At 37.4% G+C, this 15,553-nt stretch overlaps 1 protein-coding gene across 1 annotated transcript in view; it reads right to left on the reverse strand.

Moving 5' to 3' along the window:
* OPRM1 (opioid receptor mu 1) overlaps positions 1-15,553 on the reverse strand; it is a 67,088-nt gene that overhangs the window by 15,686 nt on the left and 35,849 nt on the right. The window contains 2 exon segments of the mRNA XM_036100230.2: positions 2,045-2,565; positions 3,280-3,632. Of these exon segments, the coding sequence (XP_035956123.2) occupies positions 2,045-2,565; positions 3,280-3,632 (874 nt within the window).

Here is a 15,553-nt window from a genome sequence, read left to right on the forward strand (position 1 = left end):
TTACTTAGAACAGAGCTTCCTCAATTAGCTTCCTTTCTCTTCTCTCTGGCTGTGCAGGAACCACACTAATGTGAAAATGCTGGATCTGGACGGGAGTCAAGAGCGGGGTCGGGGCAACTGAAGGACAATCATACTGAACTCAGGAGAAAGGCTGCACCAGACAGGCTGGGAGCTGTGTCTCCAGGAGAGCAGGTGGGGGAAGGACACTGAGAGAATCAGACGTGACAAGAGGCCCCCGCAGTGGTCCAGGGTAAAGCTACCCACAGCTGCATCCCAGCGTGCCTGCAAGAGAGGGAAGGTGGGGCAGGCCCCAACTGAGCAAGAATCAATACTTTAGAGAGTGTTCCATCCCTGTGCTCCAATGGAAGTACTTTGTTCCAAGGCAAAATGTGTTAACCTTGGTTTAGGATTGAGAGTTTTAAATTGCATTCTGCAATATATTATCCTCAGGTCAGAGAAAATCTATCTGAATCCCTACCCTCTTTAAGTTACTCACAAGCTTTTGATAGCTGCTGAGAGGGAGAGCTGTTTAGTAGAAGAAGCAGGTTTAGAGAAGTCTTGATGTGGAAAAAATATAGAGAAAAGAAGCAGAGTGGAAAAACATTTCTTCTGTCTATTACTCAGTCTGAAATGGGATTAGAAGTGACACAAAATAAAGTAGTAATTTCCCTTCGGTTGGCAGTCGGTTGGTCATCATTAGCTTATACTGCCTAAAGGGCCCAAATTCCAGTGTTCCTTTTAGCATTATTTAATAGCAGAGGTGTGAGGATTAGCGCCCCCTATGGCAGACCACGTGGGCCTCCTTAAGCTAGGCCTGTTGTCAGTAGGAAAGGGTAAACCTGGGTGGGGCTGGGCTGGGGGCCGGTAGTGGGCGTGGGGGAGACAGAGTGGGGCCTGGGGAAAAGAAAATGGAGAGGAGGCAGCCGCTCTGTACTGTAAGGCTCTCCGTCTGCCTCCTCAATTAGACTTCCAGTCGTTTTTATGGAGGCATCTGTTCTCAGAGTCCTGGCCTCTGACCAGGTTCTGACTCAAGGATTTACTTCACTGGAAGCTCAAATTTGAGTTCTGTGTTATAAAATTATGGAGGCTTTTTTGGATTTTTTGGATGCTGACACTATTATTTGAAAGTTTACTTATTTAAATTAATATTAAGAGTTAAGTGATATGTTTGATTTACCTTCTATCAGATACCAAATTTTGCACATCATTGGCTTATCAAGATCATATTAACTTAGAGACAAATTTTTCTCTTTTCTGATTCTCCTGTGATTATAATACTGTGTATAAATCTTGCCTCTCCCATGCAGGCTGCCCTCTGTACTCTGCACATAGGAATATACCAAAAAATAGTCACTCCTCACCCTATTAACTCTAACTGGGATAATGACTGTTAAAAAGTAAGTTAGTTCTAATAATTAAGTAATATGTTTGATGTTTCCTCTAGAGTTCAGGTATAAAGATTGACAAATCAATGGCTGAACAAGTTAGGACTGGCTGTTTTTTTTGTTTGTTTGTTTGTTTTTGGTTTTTTTTTTTTTTTTTTTTTGGTCTTTTCTCCTTTGCTGTGACACTGACTTGCTGGGAACATCTGGCACCCATCACCACAGTGAGTGAAGTGATGACCTTTTCTGTTTAACCACAGAACCAGAACAGGACTGACTTGCAATGATACGCATGAAACATAAACATTGGGGAAAATGAGAAGAATTCTAGAACAGCATCACTTCCACAATGTGCTAACATCATTAATTTTGCATAGAAGCAACAGCTGTGAAGATACTGCTTTTTAGCAGCTTTATGAATTTCTAGTTGGTGTATCTCTAAATAAATACATACAAATACATAAAGCTGTTTATAAAATGTAAAGTACCTCTCTGTCACAATGACCATAATTTGCTGTTCTCCTCCCTCTGTCCTCACAGGGGGAGAACCTTCATCCCTTAGTTACTGATTCACTTCTAATGGATTAAAACTTGGATTGGTACAAACTCTATAATTTTTATGTCATCCCCAGTAGGTGTACCCAATTCTAGAAGCTGCATACCTGATGGTTAGTCCTATCCACTGTATTGGCCGTGGAGGGGTGGTCTCTAGTGTTCTGACGGACTCGAGTGGAGTTTTGTTGCTCGATGGTGGAGGAAGTTGGGATACAGAACTCTCTGAAGCATCGTTTGAAGTTTTCATCCAGAAATGCGTAAAGGACAGGATTTAGGCAGCTGTTTGTGTAACCTAGAGCAATGCAGAAGTGCCAGGAAACGGTCTGGAATGTAGTTTCTGGGATTGTAATCAAGGCTTTAATGATGACATAAATGTGAATGGGAGTCCAGCAAACAATGAACACAGCCACAACCACCAACACCATCCTGGTGATTCTTCGCAGATTCCTGTCCTTTTCTTTGGAGCCAGAGAGCATACGGACACTCTTGAGGCGTAAGATCATCAGTCCATAACACACTGTAATGATGAGGACAGGCATGATGAAGGCAAAGATGAAAACACAAATTTTCAGCAGGTTTTCCCAGTACCAGGTTGGGTGAGAGAATGTGAGTGTACAATCTATGGAACCTGGAAAACAATAATTATAAGGAAGAATTAGCAGCAACATCTAATTATAGCTTTGACCAGAGCTAACTTAAATCCATTAAGGGAAGCCAATAGGGGAAGATTTAAAGAAATTGAGGGAGAAACTCAGCTCTCTGTTGATTTTCAGGGAGAGTTATTTTTAGATTTTTTTTCTAAATATCTCATTTTTTGGTCCATTTTGATCACATTAAGCTTTCATTCAGTCAACAATTGTGGAACCTTTTGTAAGCTAGATCCTCTATGGGGTCTATGTTGACATAAAAAATACAATCACTGTCCAAAATCTGTAGGAGGTTCCAGCTAATGGATATTTTCATTCCATTTTTGATGGGTGGTTCATCATTCTGATATGAGGACTAGAAAAATAAATTTGTCATGTTAGCAGCCACTTGAAATTTTAAAACAACTTAATGTTTTTTGGGGTTTAAGTCTAATCATTCTTGTAAGAGCTATATTCTTAGTTTGCCCTCATTTTGATGAAGTCAATGCAGAGAAATCAGGAAACAGTAGATTATAGTCTCTTTAAAATGTTTAGTGTGCTTAAAATTTAGGGGAGAATTCATATTACAAAAGATTCAAAGGCATTCTGTTAGAAAAAAATCACTGATATTACAATTTGACTAAGAAGTTGGACCACTCATGACTTCACCAGCATGTCAGTCTATAAACCCTTCATCCCTCAGGTCTGCAACTTACCATGCCTATACTTTGTTGTTGCCATGAACATTACAGGCAGACCAATGGCTGAAGAGAGGATCCAGTTGCAGACATTGACAATTTTGGCATTGCGGGGAGTACGGAAATCCAGGGCCTTGACGGGATGGCAGACTGCGATGTAACGATCGACACTCATGGTACAGAGGGTAAAGATGCTGGTGAACATATTATAGTAATCTATGGAGATCACGATCTTGCAGAGGATGGTTCCAAACGGCCATGTGCCCATTAGGTAATTGACACTCTGGAAGGGCAGGGTACTGGTTGCTAAGGCATCTGCTAGAGCAAGGTTGAAAATGTAGATGTTGGTGGCAGTCTTCATTTTGGTGTATCTAGGTGAAAGAGGAGTGGTGGCAAAGTCAGAAAAAGACCAATGTGAAATGTAGATAAGCTTCTGATAATAAAAAATATTGTGAGGGTTAGTGGAAAGCACTTGAGATTAGATATGGAAGAACTTTTTTCTGATACTAGATTGGCTATTCATAACCATGTGTCTATGAACTAAATACAGTTTCTCTCCCTATCAGTTTTATAATCTGTAAGATGGCCTTAATATCAGCTGCCATACTGATTTATTGTTTCTTTAAGGTGCCAGGCACTGTGATAGATGTAATAGACACAGGGAGTGCTCAGTCATATATCCCAGTCTACTGATATTCATGAAATGAATATAGAATGAATGATAATTCATTTTAACTCTACATATGTAAAAGAAAAATTTCAGATATATATAGTTAAAAGTATGGAAAAGTGTAATCATGCAAGAATGTGTATGTATATATATATCAATGTAATAGTGCAAGTGTGTTTATATGTACGTATAAATATATATCTGTGTATACACACACACACACACAGATTATAATGGTGGCACAAGAAGAAATGAAGGAGTAAGATAAGGGAAGAAGGAAGGTATCTTGGAATTGTAAATGTGCAAGTTTAATCTTACACTGGTAAGGGTAGGTTATTCTAGATAGAACACCTAAATAAAGGCATAGAGTTGAAATAGCATGATGTGTGTGTTTTGGCACTGCCAAAAGGTAAAATCCCACCAGAAAATGGCAATAAATCTGATTGGGTAGGAATACAGAGGCCAGTTCATGGAGGGATTTGTATGCCATGGTAAGAAGCATGAACTTTATCCAACCCATGATGAGGAAGCTAATGCTGTTTGTTTTGTTTTTATTTTTTAATAGCTTTATTGAGGCATAATTGACATACAATAAATGGCATGTAATTAAAGTGTACAATTTGATAAGTCTTGACATATGTACACACTTGCAAAACAATTATCTTAATCAAGATCAGGAATTGGCGAACTGCAGCCTGCAGGCTGGGTTGGGCTGCTGCCTGTTTGGTTGGAACACACTCACATTCATTTAATTACTTCTTATCTATAGCTGTTTTGATGATGCAGTGGCAGAGTTGAGTAGTTGTGACAGAGACCATATGGCCTGCAATGCCTAAAATATTTACTATCTTGCCCTTTACCACAAAAAATGCCAGTTCTTGATCAAGATAATGAACATATCCATCACCCTCAGAAATTTCCTTGTGAAGCTCCTAAATCTTTCCATCTTCCCTTCCCTGACTTGACCCCCCACCCATAGGCAATCACTGATCTTGATCTGCTTTCTGTCATGATAGGTTAGTTTTCATTTCTAAAATTTTATGTAAATAGAATCATTCAGTATGTACTCTTTTTTTTTTGTCTAGCTTCTTTCACTCTGCATAATATTTTGAGATTCATCCACATCTTGTTGCATGTATCAACAATGCATTCTTTTTTATTACTAAGTATGCATATTATTATTATTACTGAGTATGGATATGATTGTGTGGTTATAGATAAACAAGCCAGACTTGTTTATCCATTCATCTATTAATGGGAATTGAGTTGCATCTCCTTTTTGGATACTGAAAGTTAGCTGTTATGAACATTAATTAAGTCTTTGCCTGGAAATATGTTTTTCTTTCCCCTGTCTAAGTATCTAGGAGTGTTAAATGTTCTCAAAGCCACAGAAATTAGAACTTAGAAGAGATGAGCAGGTACAATGACAACACTAATAAGTTATATATGATGGTAGAGGAGCACCTTGCTAATGTGTTGTCCAGTTGTCAGATTATCTGACATTGCACATCTGTTTACCTTAATGTTAGGAACGGTACTCAATTTCACTTGGGAAACAATGCCTTTTCCATGTTTAGTCTGTAGGCTTTGTAGTGGGCTCTGTTACTAGTTCAATGCATCAAGATGTAAAGTGATTGGGGCCATGGCGAATGTTCAGAGCTGGTCTCATGTTTCAACCAGAGCCAATAAAATTTTCGGGAGACTTCTGAAGAAAGAGTATACTCTTTTTAGATAATTAAACCTGAGAGAATGTAAGGTTGTTGGAAAAGCCTGTCTGAAAGTGGATCCCATACAAAGAATGTGGATTTGAGAGAGCAAGAGAGGAATATCTACCTGAAGCCTTGGACTTTTTTGTTTACATGGTACAATCATTCTTTTTAAACTTTAGCCTGTGTATATTTTTCAGTCCCATGAAATTAAGGAGCTAACTCATTTAGCCCAAGATGGCTGTTGGTTGGAGGAAATAATATTATGGACTCATTTTTTTAGGGCCTTAACTCAGTGTTCAGGAAAGTTTGTTTGGTTTCAATAAGCACCAAGAAGCTGAAGTTATATGAACCCTCTCAGAGTCAACAGGCTCGAATTATTTATTTGAGCTCTAAAATTCTGATACCCCAACTTGTCTGTCAAAGTCGCAGAAGTTGTGTTAATGCCCAAAAGTCAGATCTGGGGCCTTTTTTTTTTTAAGATTTTATTTATTAGAGAGAGAAAGTGTGACACAGAGCATGAGCAGAGGGGGAGGGACAGAGGGAGAGGGCGAAGCAGACTTCCCCCTGAGCAGGGAGCCTGATGTGGGACTTGATCCCAGGACCCTGGGATCATTACCTGAGCAAAGGCAGACGCTGAACTGACTGAGCCACTCAGGCACCCCAGATGTGGGGCCTTTTGAATTGCTTTAGAAATTTTACTCCTTTAAAAGATTTGAAAAGGAAAAGGTAGAGAAAGCCATTTAACTTGAGGAGGTAAACCAATTTGATGTTAGTGAGGACTCTAAATGTGGCAAACATAAAAAGGTAATTCAGACAAGATCCGCCCAAGTCCAACAACAAACAAATTAAAACAAAATTAAAACTATGACTTTAGGGATTTTAGAATAACTGACCTGGATGCTCAAGAAGTTAAAAAATTTCAGTATTTATAAAAATAAATTTCTCCCACAAAGAAGGAAAAAAAAACCTTAGTAGTTACACCACTGATAAAAGACCTGCATGATACAAAAGCGTGCTTGACTGCCTTAGTCACTTTCCTACTCAGCCGACCTTACATTTCACATCTTGTCTTTAAGAGTGTATTATGTTAAACAATCAGGTTCTTTACTGTCAGTTTTATGACTCAGAATACCTCTAACCTTCTCTTCAGGCTCATCTTAGCACTAGGTATTTATTGATGTATGTTTATTTCAGTCAAAAAAATTTTTCTCCCCCGGAATGAGATGTTTGTGAAATAAAATTAGGTTAGGGTCCTACATCACAAGAGGAAAAGTGAGTATCTACAAAAGCTGTTTCAATTGGCATTTTACAGGAACAAAGCTGTTTGAATTTTCTCAATTTATCCAAAGAGCCTTTCTCTAAAGATAGCCAGTGTTCTTACCCCAATTACTCACACTTTGAGTCACAGCAATATATAAAAGAGGGCTTAGCAATTTCCTAAATACACGTAAGAGAATTATACAAGACCAAAGATTTGAGAATTCCAGTTGCCTCCAACATGTCTCTAACGGCTTTAAATCTAATGGGACAGTCTGATCAGAAAAGGGGTCATGCAGTCCAGCAAACACGAGCGTTTCATTCTATTCGGGTCTGATGCAGTGGTATGAACGTTGCCTCAGAAAAGTTACATGAACAGTCGGAGTCACATTATAAGTTATAGGAATATACAAACCAGCGTTAGCAAACACGACAAAGAGTGAGCTAAAGGAAGGACCGTCCTTGTGCTCAGTTGACCTGAATGGACCTGAGTAGAGCCCCTGGATATTAACACACAAGCCTCTTGCCATCCTTTGTACCTATTCCTTCTTACTGTGCCATGAATGAGTTTGGTGACAAAATGGACAAAATGACATGGGAGGGATACAGGGCATGTCCTTGGAATGTCTCTCCTGGACTCACAGGGCCTTTCTCACCTTGGCTGTTTTACTGTGTGCACTGAATTGGGGCTTTTCCTCAAGGCAGAGGCTGAAGGTATTTTTTTTTTCTTTCTAATATGTATTTTTAAAAACCTGTTCCAGGTGATTGAGTAGCTTATTTTCTATATAAATTCAAATATATTCCCATGCAATTATTATTTTTGAAAAATTACAGTCTCTGGACCTTCAGTGTTTGACCCGTTTTATGGAGCTTCCAGATGCTGTGTTGGGGGAGGCATTATGAATCCCATTTCATTGGCAGCTCAAATAATCTCCCAGGTTTCATAAACACTTTTTGTTTGTAAATGCCCTTCTTTTCTTTGTGGTTATAAAAGAACTCCTATTTATTTTCAGACCCATTCTTGGTGTCATTTTTGCAATTATTACTACTTGCCAAAACATCATTGATTTTGACCAACCTATGTTAAATGAAGCCACACTGAATAAATTACTCGTGTATACCCAATGGGCTTTGCAAACCTTTGTTTTATTTTGAGTTAATTTTTGAAATGTGATGGCCTTGTCTCTGGCCAGAAAAAAATGACCAAGGAAAGTTGAAAAGAGGAAGAACGTATTCTAGAATCCAGCTTGTCAGTTTTGTACCATGTCAAGCCCTTCACATTGCTCCGCTACCTTCTCTAGAAATTCATAACAGAGCCAGTTGGGATGTGCAGAAGACTTTCACCTCTTTTTGGTCTAATTTTCTGCTCTTTCATGTTTTTACCAAATGGAATTTTTCTCTCTTTTTTCCTGTTTGTTAATCCCAGTGAAGTAGAAAGGTATCTAATCCAGTAAGGATTCAATGAGTCCTTTCCAGCACTGTGCTTGGAAAGATACTTTTCTTCCAACTGCCCTGACTTTTATATCTATCCATCCTCACATAAAGAAATTCACAACTTTAATAGAGAAAATAAATTATTAATTAGATGAGCAAAATGGTTACATGACTACCTACTTAAATTTCTCATTTATTGTCCATTTCATTCTGATATTTCAGGCAAGCACGTGTATGTATTTGTGTGTATGTGTGTATGCGTGTGAGAGAGAGAGAGAGGGAGACTGAGATCTAAATTAAGAACCAAAGCCAAAGCCAGTGATGATACTCTCATTAACATAGAAAGAGACCATATACTAATTTGTTATTTTCTGTTATGTTCTCCACTAACTTAGGGAAAGAAGGAACAGGGGATTTCTCATTTTGCTATAGAATGTTTTAAAATATTTCACTTATATTTATTTCAAAGTCATTTGGTCAATGACCAAATTTCTAATAAGCTTGTACTAAAAAAAGGAGAAAGTAGTAACCTCAGACCTCTGAGTCCTGTGGACAAGAAAGTGACTATTGCCAAAGAAGAAGATAGCAGGAGGGGAAGAATGAAGGGGAGGAAATCAGAGGGGGAGATGAACCATGAGAGATGATGGCCTCTGAAAAACAAACTGAGGGTTCTAGAGGGGAGGGGGGTCGGAGGATGGGTTAGTCTGGTGATGGGTATTAAAGAGGGCACGTTCTGCATGGAGCACTGGGTGTTACATGCAAATAATGAATCATGGAACACTACATCAAAAACTAATGATGTAATGTATGGTGATTAACATAACATAATAAAAAAAAAAGAAAGTGACTATTGCCTGCTAGTTTGGCTCAAAAAAGAAGACAGAGAGAGGCTTATAGAAAATTAAACAAAGAAGCATCTCCTTCCAGAGGTTAATTGGCTCTGTCTCTGTGTCACCAGAATGTGATGACCATCAGGGACTTTTTGGTTGAGTGTTACTCTCTCTTTATCCACACCTGCTTCATTTTTTGTTCTCTCTTTTTATTCTTACTTTCATTCTAGTCCATCTCCCATTAGTGACAATTCATGAGAAAAATATCTTTCACACAGAGCAAGGGAAAAATCTGCTTTCTTGAAGTAGATTGAACGGATGAAACTTTTAAATAGAAAATGTGAAATATATAAGTGATTGTATTTTTGCATTTGTGGCTCGGAAAAATCAGAGTAAAATCTGTGTTTCCTCTTAATAATCGTATAGAATCCTAATGACATTAAAATCAAATACTTTTCTATTGTATCAACTTTACTGCTAATTTCATCATTTCATTCTCTGTTGCTTATTTTTTGCCTACTTTCATCTATATTTCTCTCATTTTATTGTATGCATTTTTGTAAGGTTCTTCAAGTTCTCCTTTTGGAAATGGAACTGAGGTGGAGGATGGAGTGAGAACATGGCCACATGCCAATGCACCACTCCTCTGGTCAGAGGAAAAAGTGAGATACTTCTATTATTGCCAAGAGACTTTGCTTAACCTTTTTTTTTTTTTTTTTTTGATTATGCTTTTTAGAAGTGCTTATTTCCTGCTTTATTTCATTTCTGGAAATTTTACTTCAAGACCTGAATAACATTTATTTCATCAGAAGTTTATATAAAAGCTTCTGTCTTACGAACTTGATGCCAAATTCTGTGATAAATAATATTTATGTGTCATAGAAAAATATTACTATGCTAAATCCTCTGATGTATTTAACCATTATAACTGGTTGAAATATTCTTGTCTATAGCTTTAGGTTTTTGTTTGCAGGAAAATCTCATCTCCTTAGATGAACTGACTTCCAAGACAGCATGAGAACATTTATCTCAGAGCTAGAACTTTTTGGTTCATAGATAAGAAGGTTTTGCTTTTATTTTAAAGAACTAGTTTTTAGAACTTAGAAATATCTTAGATTTCAAATTTGGAAGTTTTAGGAGAAAAAGAAATGTCTTCTATTTTAGAATCTGAAAGTTTTGTACATAAAAAATAATCAAGTGTACATTACCACTAATTTCAAATAATGTTATATCCCTAGGTACTTGTTAAATAATGAAGGAACAAAAAAGAGAAACAATTCTACCAACATCAATATTAGAAAATTGCTTTCTGAAGAAGCTCAAGCATATGCTATAGATTATAAATTTTTAGAAGGCATAGCCTGCCTGTAAAATTATTACCTATTATAGTTCATACAACAAATATAAGGCTTCATTTATACTTTTGGTGATGATGTGCATATAATCACTCACTATACGTAAAATATGAAAGATAGCACAAATGGAAAAGTTAAAAGAAATAAAAATAGGGAAAATTTATCCATTCAGCACAGAACTCAGCACAAGATGGGCACCAGTATATGCTTGTTGAATGGAATTAAATATAGAATGAAGGATTTGGGTTATTTTATTGTAATAAGATAAGCCAAACGTTTTTTTAGGGGAACCAGCAGTTTTTAAAGTGAAAGCAAAGAGGGAATATTCCCTTTTTCCTGTCAGTTCATTGTCAAATTAAAAAGAACTTTGGTCAAAAAGGCCACGTAATGATAAGTAGGTACTGAAAGGGGCTTTCCAAACCACATTGTCTGATCACCTTGTTTTATGGTAAAAGGGCCCGAAGCATGGAGAGATGTACAAATGTTTGAGATTTTTTTCCTCCATCTCTTTAGGCTTCACCTAAAATTACAACATGCCTTCTGTACTGTAATGTGGGCCATGTACATTTCCGGGAGTGCATTGTTGATAACATCGCAAATAGTTTGCCTCGGCAATATTCAGCCCACTATCTAGCTAAAACATGGTAGGTATGCAAAGCTTTTTAATCTTCTTCTCAAAAATGGCCATGCTGGGAACATCTTGGAAATCTTGAGACACTTTCTCATTATATTGAATATTGTAACAGAATCATAGTTTTTAAAGAAGAGCTGAGTTCATATCTTTTGCTTTACTTTCTCACAATCCTTTATCAGTTCTATGTAGTTGATCCACAACCTCTCTTTCAAGTTCTATGACTACCTTTCCAACTCTCTTTTGAACATCTGCACTTGCTATTGGCTTCTCAAATGCAATATTTCCCCAAATGTAGTTATTCTTTCTTACTCCTTAATCACCACTACCACCACCATCACACAATCAGCAACCACAAAAGAATCAGTAACATCATTTTAAAGAGATGTAACATATGGTGAATTGAGATAACTAGGAAGAAGGATCAACAAGATTTAATTACTTTTAAGAAATAAGGAGGGGCGCCTGGGTGGCTCAGTTGTTAAACATCTGCCTTTGGCTCAGGTCGTGGTCCCAGGGTCCTGGGATCGAGCCCCACATCAGGCTCCCTGCTCGGCCGGGAGCCTGCTTCTCCCTCTCCTGCTCCCCCTGCTTGTGTTCCCTCCCTCGCTGTCTTTCTCTCTGTCAAATAAATAAATAAAATTAAAAAAAAAAAGAAATAAGGAATAAAGGAGGAAGGGTATAATATGAATCATAAATTCTAGTATGGAAGAATGGAGAGGCTGGTAATATCATTATCTAACAGGGAAGAAGACAGGGAAAGCAGATTCCGTATTGATAGTTTGATTTTGAGATTATTATGTTGTGGGACAAAGGAAATATGATCATGTTTGAATTTCAGCTGGAGCAATTCATTTGTAAGTCATCAGCCTCTGGATGGTAATTCTAATCATGCGAGAGGATGAGATCACCTTGTGGTAAGATGCAAAATGTGAACGATGTTAAGGCAGAGAAGGACAATGTTTCAGAAAAGGACAGAAGGAAGGGGATAAAGGAAAAGGAGAGAGGCAGAGATAGGATATGAATGTGTTACACAGGATGCATCAGAGCGTGAGTGGGAAGGAAATGAGGTTTGAAATGTCAGAGCCAGAATGTGGGCACAAGTCATACTTTTTTTGTAAGTGGGCTTTTATAAATATCCAATCAAAATAGTTCTTTCCTATCATGACTATATTTCATTATATAGTATAAAATGCAATTATTCGAGGGTAATAAAACTCCTCATGACAATTGTTTGAAATAGAATTTATCAGAATTCTTGATTTTGAAAGCATGAATTTGTAGCAGTCCTAGAGCCGTTTGCATGTCTATATGTGAAATTGCATATTTCATGCATCCTAACATATTGGATCACATATTACTTATTTGATAAATGCTTTTCTGATAAATCTTATAGCTCATATAAGAAATTTGATAGATATTTCCCTAAATTTGACCATTTGTAATTTTGTACAATTCCACTATTAATCTGTAAAGGAAAGAAATTTTTCTAAAGAATCAATAAAAATAAATTTTGATCTACTATGTTAGAGGAAAATTAAATTAGTTTTCTTCTTTTCCATAGAAAATGATAATGCAAGGTTGTATCAAATGATGAGGCATTCAAAAACTATACAGCCTAAAATTTAGGAAAATAGTACCCAAGTATGATGGGGAGTTAACTAATAAAAATATTATTATTATGGATTTTGTGATGTTTGTGGTATTTATCAGCTTTTAAAAATTTGTATTTTTAATGCTTGCTCAACCTAATTATTTGCTTTAATTTCTAATTAATTTCAATTCAATTAATTTAAATTTACTTTCTAAATTAATTTTTAATTTAATTTAGAAAAATCAATTTCTAAAAGATCTAAAGCGTATGGGCTTTGAGCTCTACCTCATATATTCTGAGCCCATCTCTGCCTACTTCTCAGTTCCCACTCACAGGGAGCTTCCTGAGATTCAATCCCATGACCTCTCTGGTTTCTGCCCTGAGCTTTCCACCACACAAATTAACTAGAGGGCTCATTTACTGCATGTGGCAGTGGTGCCTCTGAATGGCACAATAGTTCTCAATTCCAATAATCTCCTACATCCCATTTGTGGATCTCTTCCATGTAATGCAACACCATCTCAGTTCTTCTCTGCCTTGCTATGCCTTGCCACCATTTTACTCCACCATCACTATCCAATGGTACTATGGGATGTTCTGTGAGGCATCTCGTTCCAGAATTCCAGCCAGGTATGAGGTCAAATCTCTTACTGTTTTGGGTTCACAGATTTGTGATTTATATCCCCATAAAGAGTTGGCCCCTGGAGTAAGGTAGTGAGGTGGGTAAGTGATAAGGGCAGGGCCCCAAATAAAGAGTTGACTTCTCTGTTCTCTTTATCCTATCCTTCAAATGGACTTGATCCAGCCCAGAAAGTTCTCTCTCCTCTCTGTTTTGCAGGAAAATCACAATTTTTGCTAGCTTTTTCTGTCCTAAACTCTATTCTCCCAGTACTTTAGGCTGAGCTTTCCATAATCAAGCCCAAACTTTTAGAATTCATTCAAAACATTTTTCCTTTTTTGTCTACCTAGTCTTGCATTTTAAAACTAAGGCTTTCAAACTTTACAGTCAAGAACTTAATTTTTACCATCCTCCCTGAGTTCTTTCATAGGCTCCTCTTCTTTGGGAAAATAAAGCTCAGCCCCATAGTTTGGTCTTAAATATAAAAGAGCTGCAGGATTAACAAGGAATTATTGAAAGGGAATACATGCATTAGATAGTATTTTAGTTTATTGTTTTGCCAAATGCCTATTAGATATCTGGTGAAGAAATGAAATAGTAGTTGGAGTATGGAGTCTAGAAGAGAAGACACACTGAAGTGTGGATTTGGGAGAGGTTAACATTTTTGTAATATATAAGCCTGGGGCCATGGAATACTACTTGAGAAGAAAGTCTCTATAAGAAGGAGAAAAGGGCTCAGGTTAAAGCCCTGATAAAGATGGAGAAGTAAGAAAGAGCCAAGATTTAAAAAAAAAAAAACCCAGAGCTGGGGTTAAAGAAACCTAGAAAGGAAAAAGTGTCATGAAGTCTGTAGTGGTCAGTTTCACCTAATGCTGCGGAGATTAAGTAAAATGAGGACAGAGATACGTTTGCTGGCTTTTGCAAAATACACATTATTAATGGTCTTGACAAGGGCCGTGGAGTGGTGGGGCTGGAAGATATGTAGATAAGAGTTAAAAAGCAAGGTGGGAGGAGGATGTAGAATGCTTTTGCAATATTGTGTTATGCAGAACAGAGGGAGTGTGAGTTCAAGAAAGGATTTTTTAAAAACTTGATCTGATAGACCAGAGAAACGTGTGTGTGTTATGGAATCATGTAGCAATGAAAATTTGATGAACTGGGGAAACAGAGGATACTCATGGGAGCAATGTCCTTGAGAAACTGAAAGGAGATAGCATTCACAGCACATGTGAATGTCCGGTCCCTTCTTGATTATTACTAGCAGCAAGACTAAAAATAGAGAGACAGATACAGGAAAGGTCTGCAGACTCGTTGAATACTTTTTTTGCATGCTTATACTTTTCCAGTGAAATCCTTCTCTTGACCTCATTTTCCATTTTGTGGTTTCCATTTCTGTTTTTTGTTTCACCAAGCTTCTAGGAAAAAAAAAATCCACATTCACTGTCTTCAGTTCTACTGTGTAGGCACACAATAAATATTTGTTAAATGAATGAATGAAGTAAAAGTCTGGGGCATCAATGAACAAAGGTGATGGAGCAAGAGAGGCAGGAGACCTGGCAGAGAGGAGAGCAGGAAAGTAAGTCCATCAAAGAAACATTTGCTTGGCAGTGGTGGGTGCTCACTTGAGATTTGTAGTTTGAAAAACAAGTGGTTAAAATGAGGGATGGGAATACTCAGTTTTGAGGGAATACCAGATTCAGGGTCTGAATTAGGAGATATTAGTCTGAAAGGAGTACGGATCCTTAAAAGGGAGATTTTGGAGTTGTTGATGAATAGTGTTAGGATGTGACTATGGAAGATGGGACTAAAATGAAGCTAGAATAAAATATCGCCAGTAGCCCAATTCAAACACCACCCTTCATGATGCCTCTTGCCCTTCCCATGGTGTGATCTAAACTCTTCCCATAACAACTACTGTTGTGATGCTGCTTCTACTACTACTATGTACTCTTCTTGTCCTCACTCTTTCTCTTGTTTTTCTGCTTCCTTCTCTTCCTCTTCCTCTTCCTTCTCCTTTCTTCTTTCTCCTGCTTCTCCTCCTCCAGTTAATCTGGTTTGCATGCAGTTGTACATTTGTGCTATCTTCTGTAGCCCGTCATTCTTTTAAAATAGGTATTGTGTCAAACTTGTCTTTTTTTCTCTTCAGTCTTTAAATTCATTCCAATCCCTTTATGGTAACCCAAGTTATACACA

The sequence above is a fragment of the Halichoerus grypus genome, chromosome 9 (assembly GCF_964656455.1).
Source record: "Halichoerus grypus chromosome 9, mHalGry1.hap1.1, whole genome shotgun sequence".
NCBI lineage: Eukaryota > Metazoa > Chordata > Mammalia > Carnivora > Phocidae > Halichoerus > Halichoerus grypus.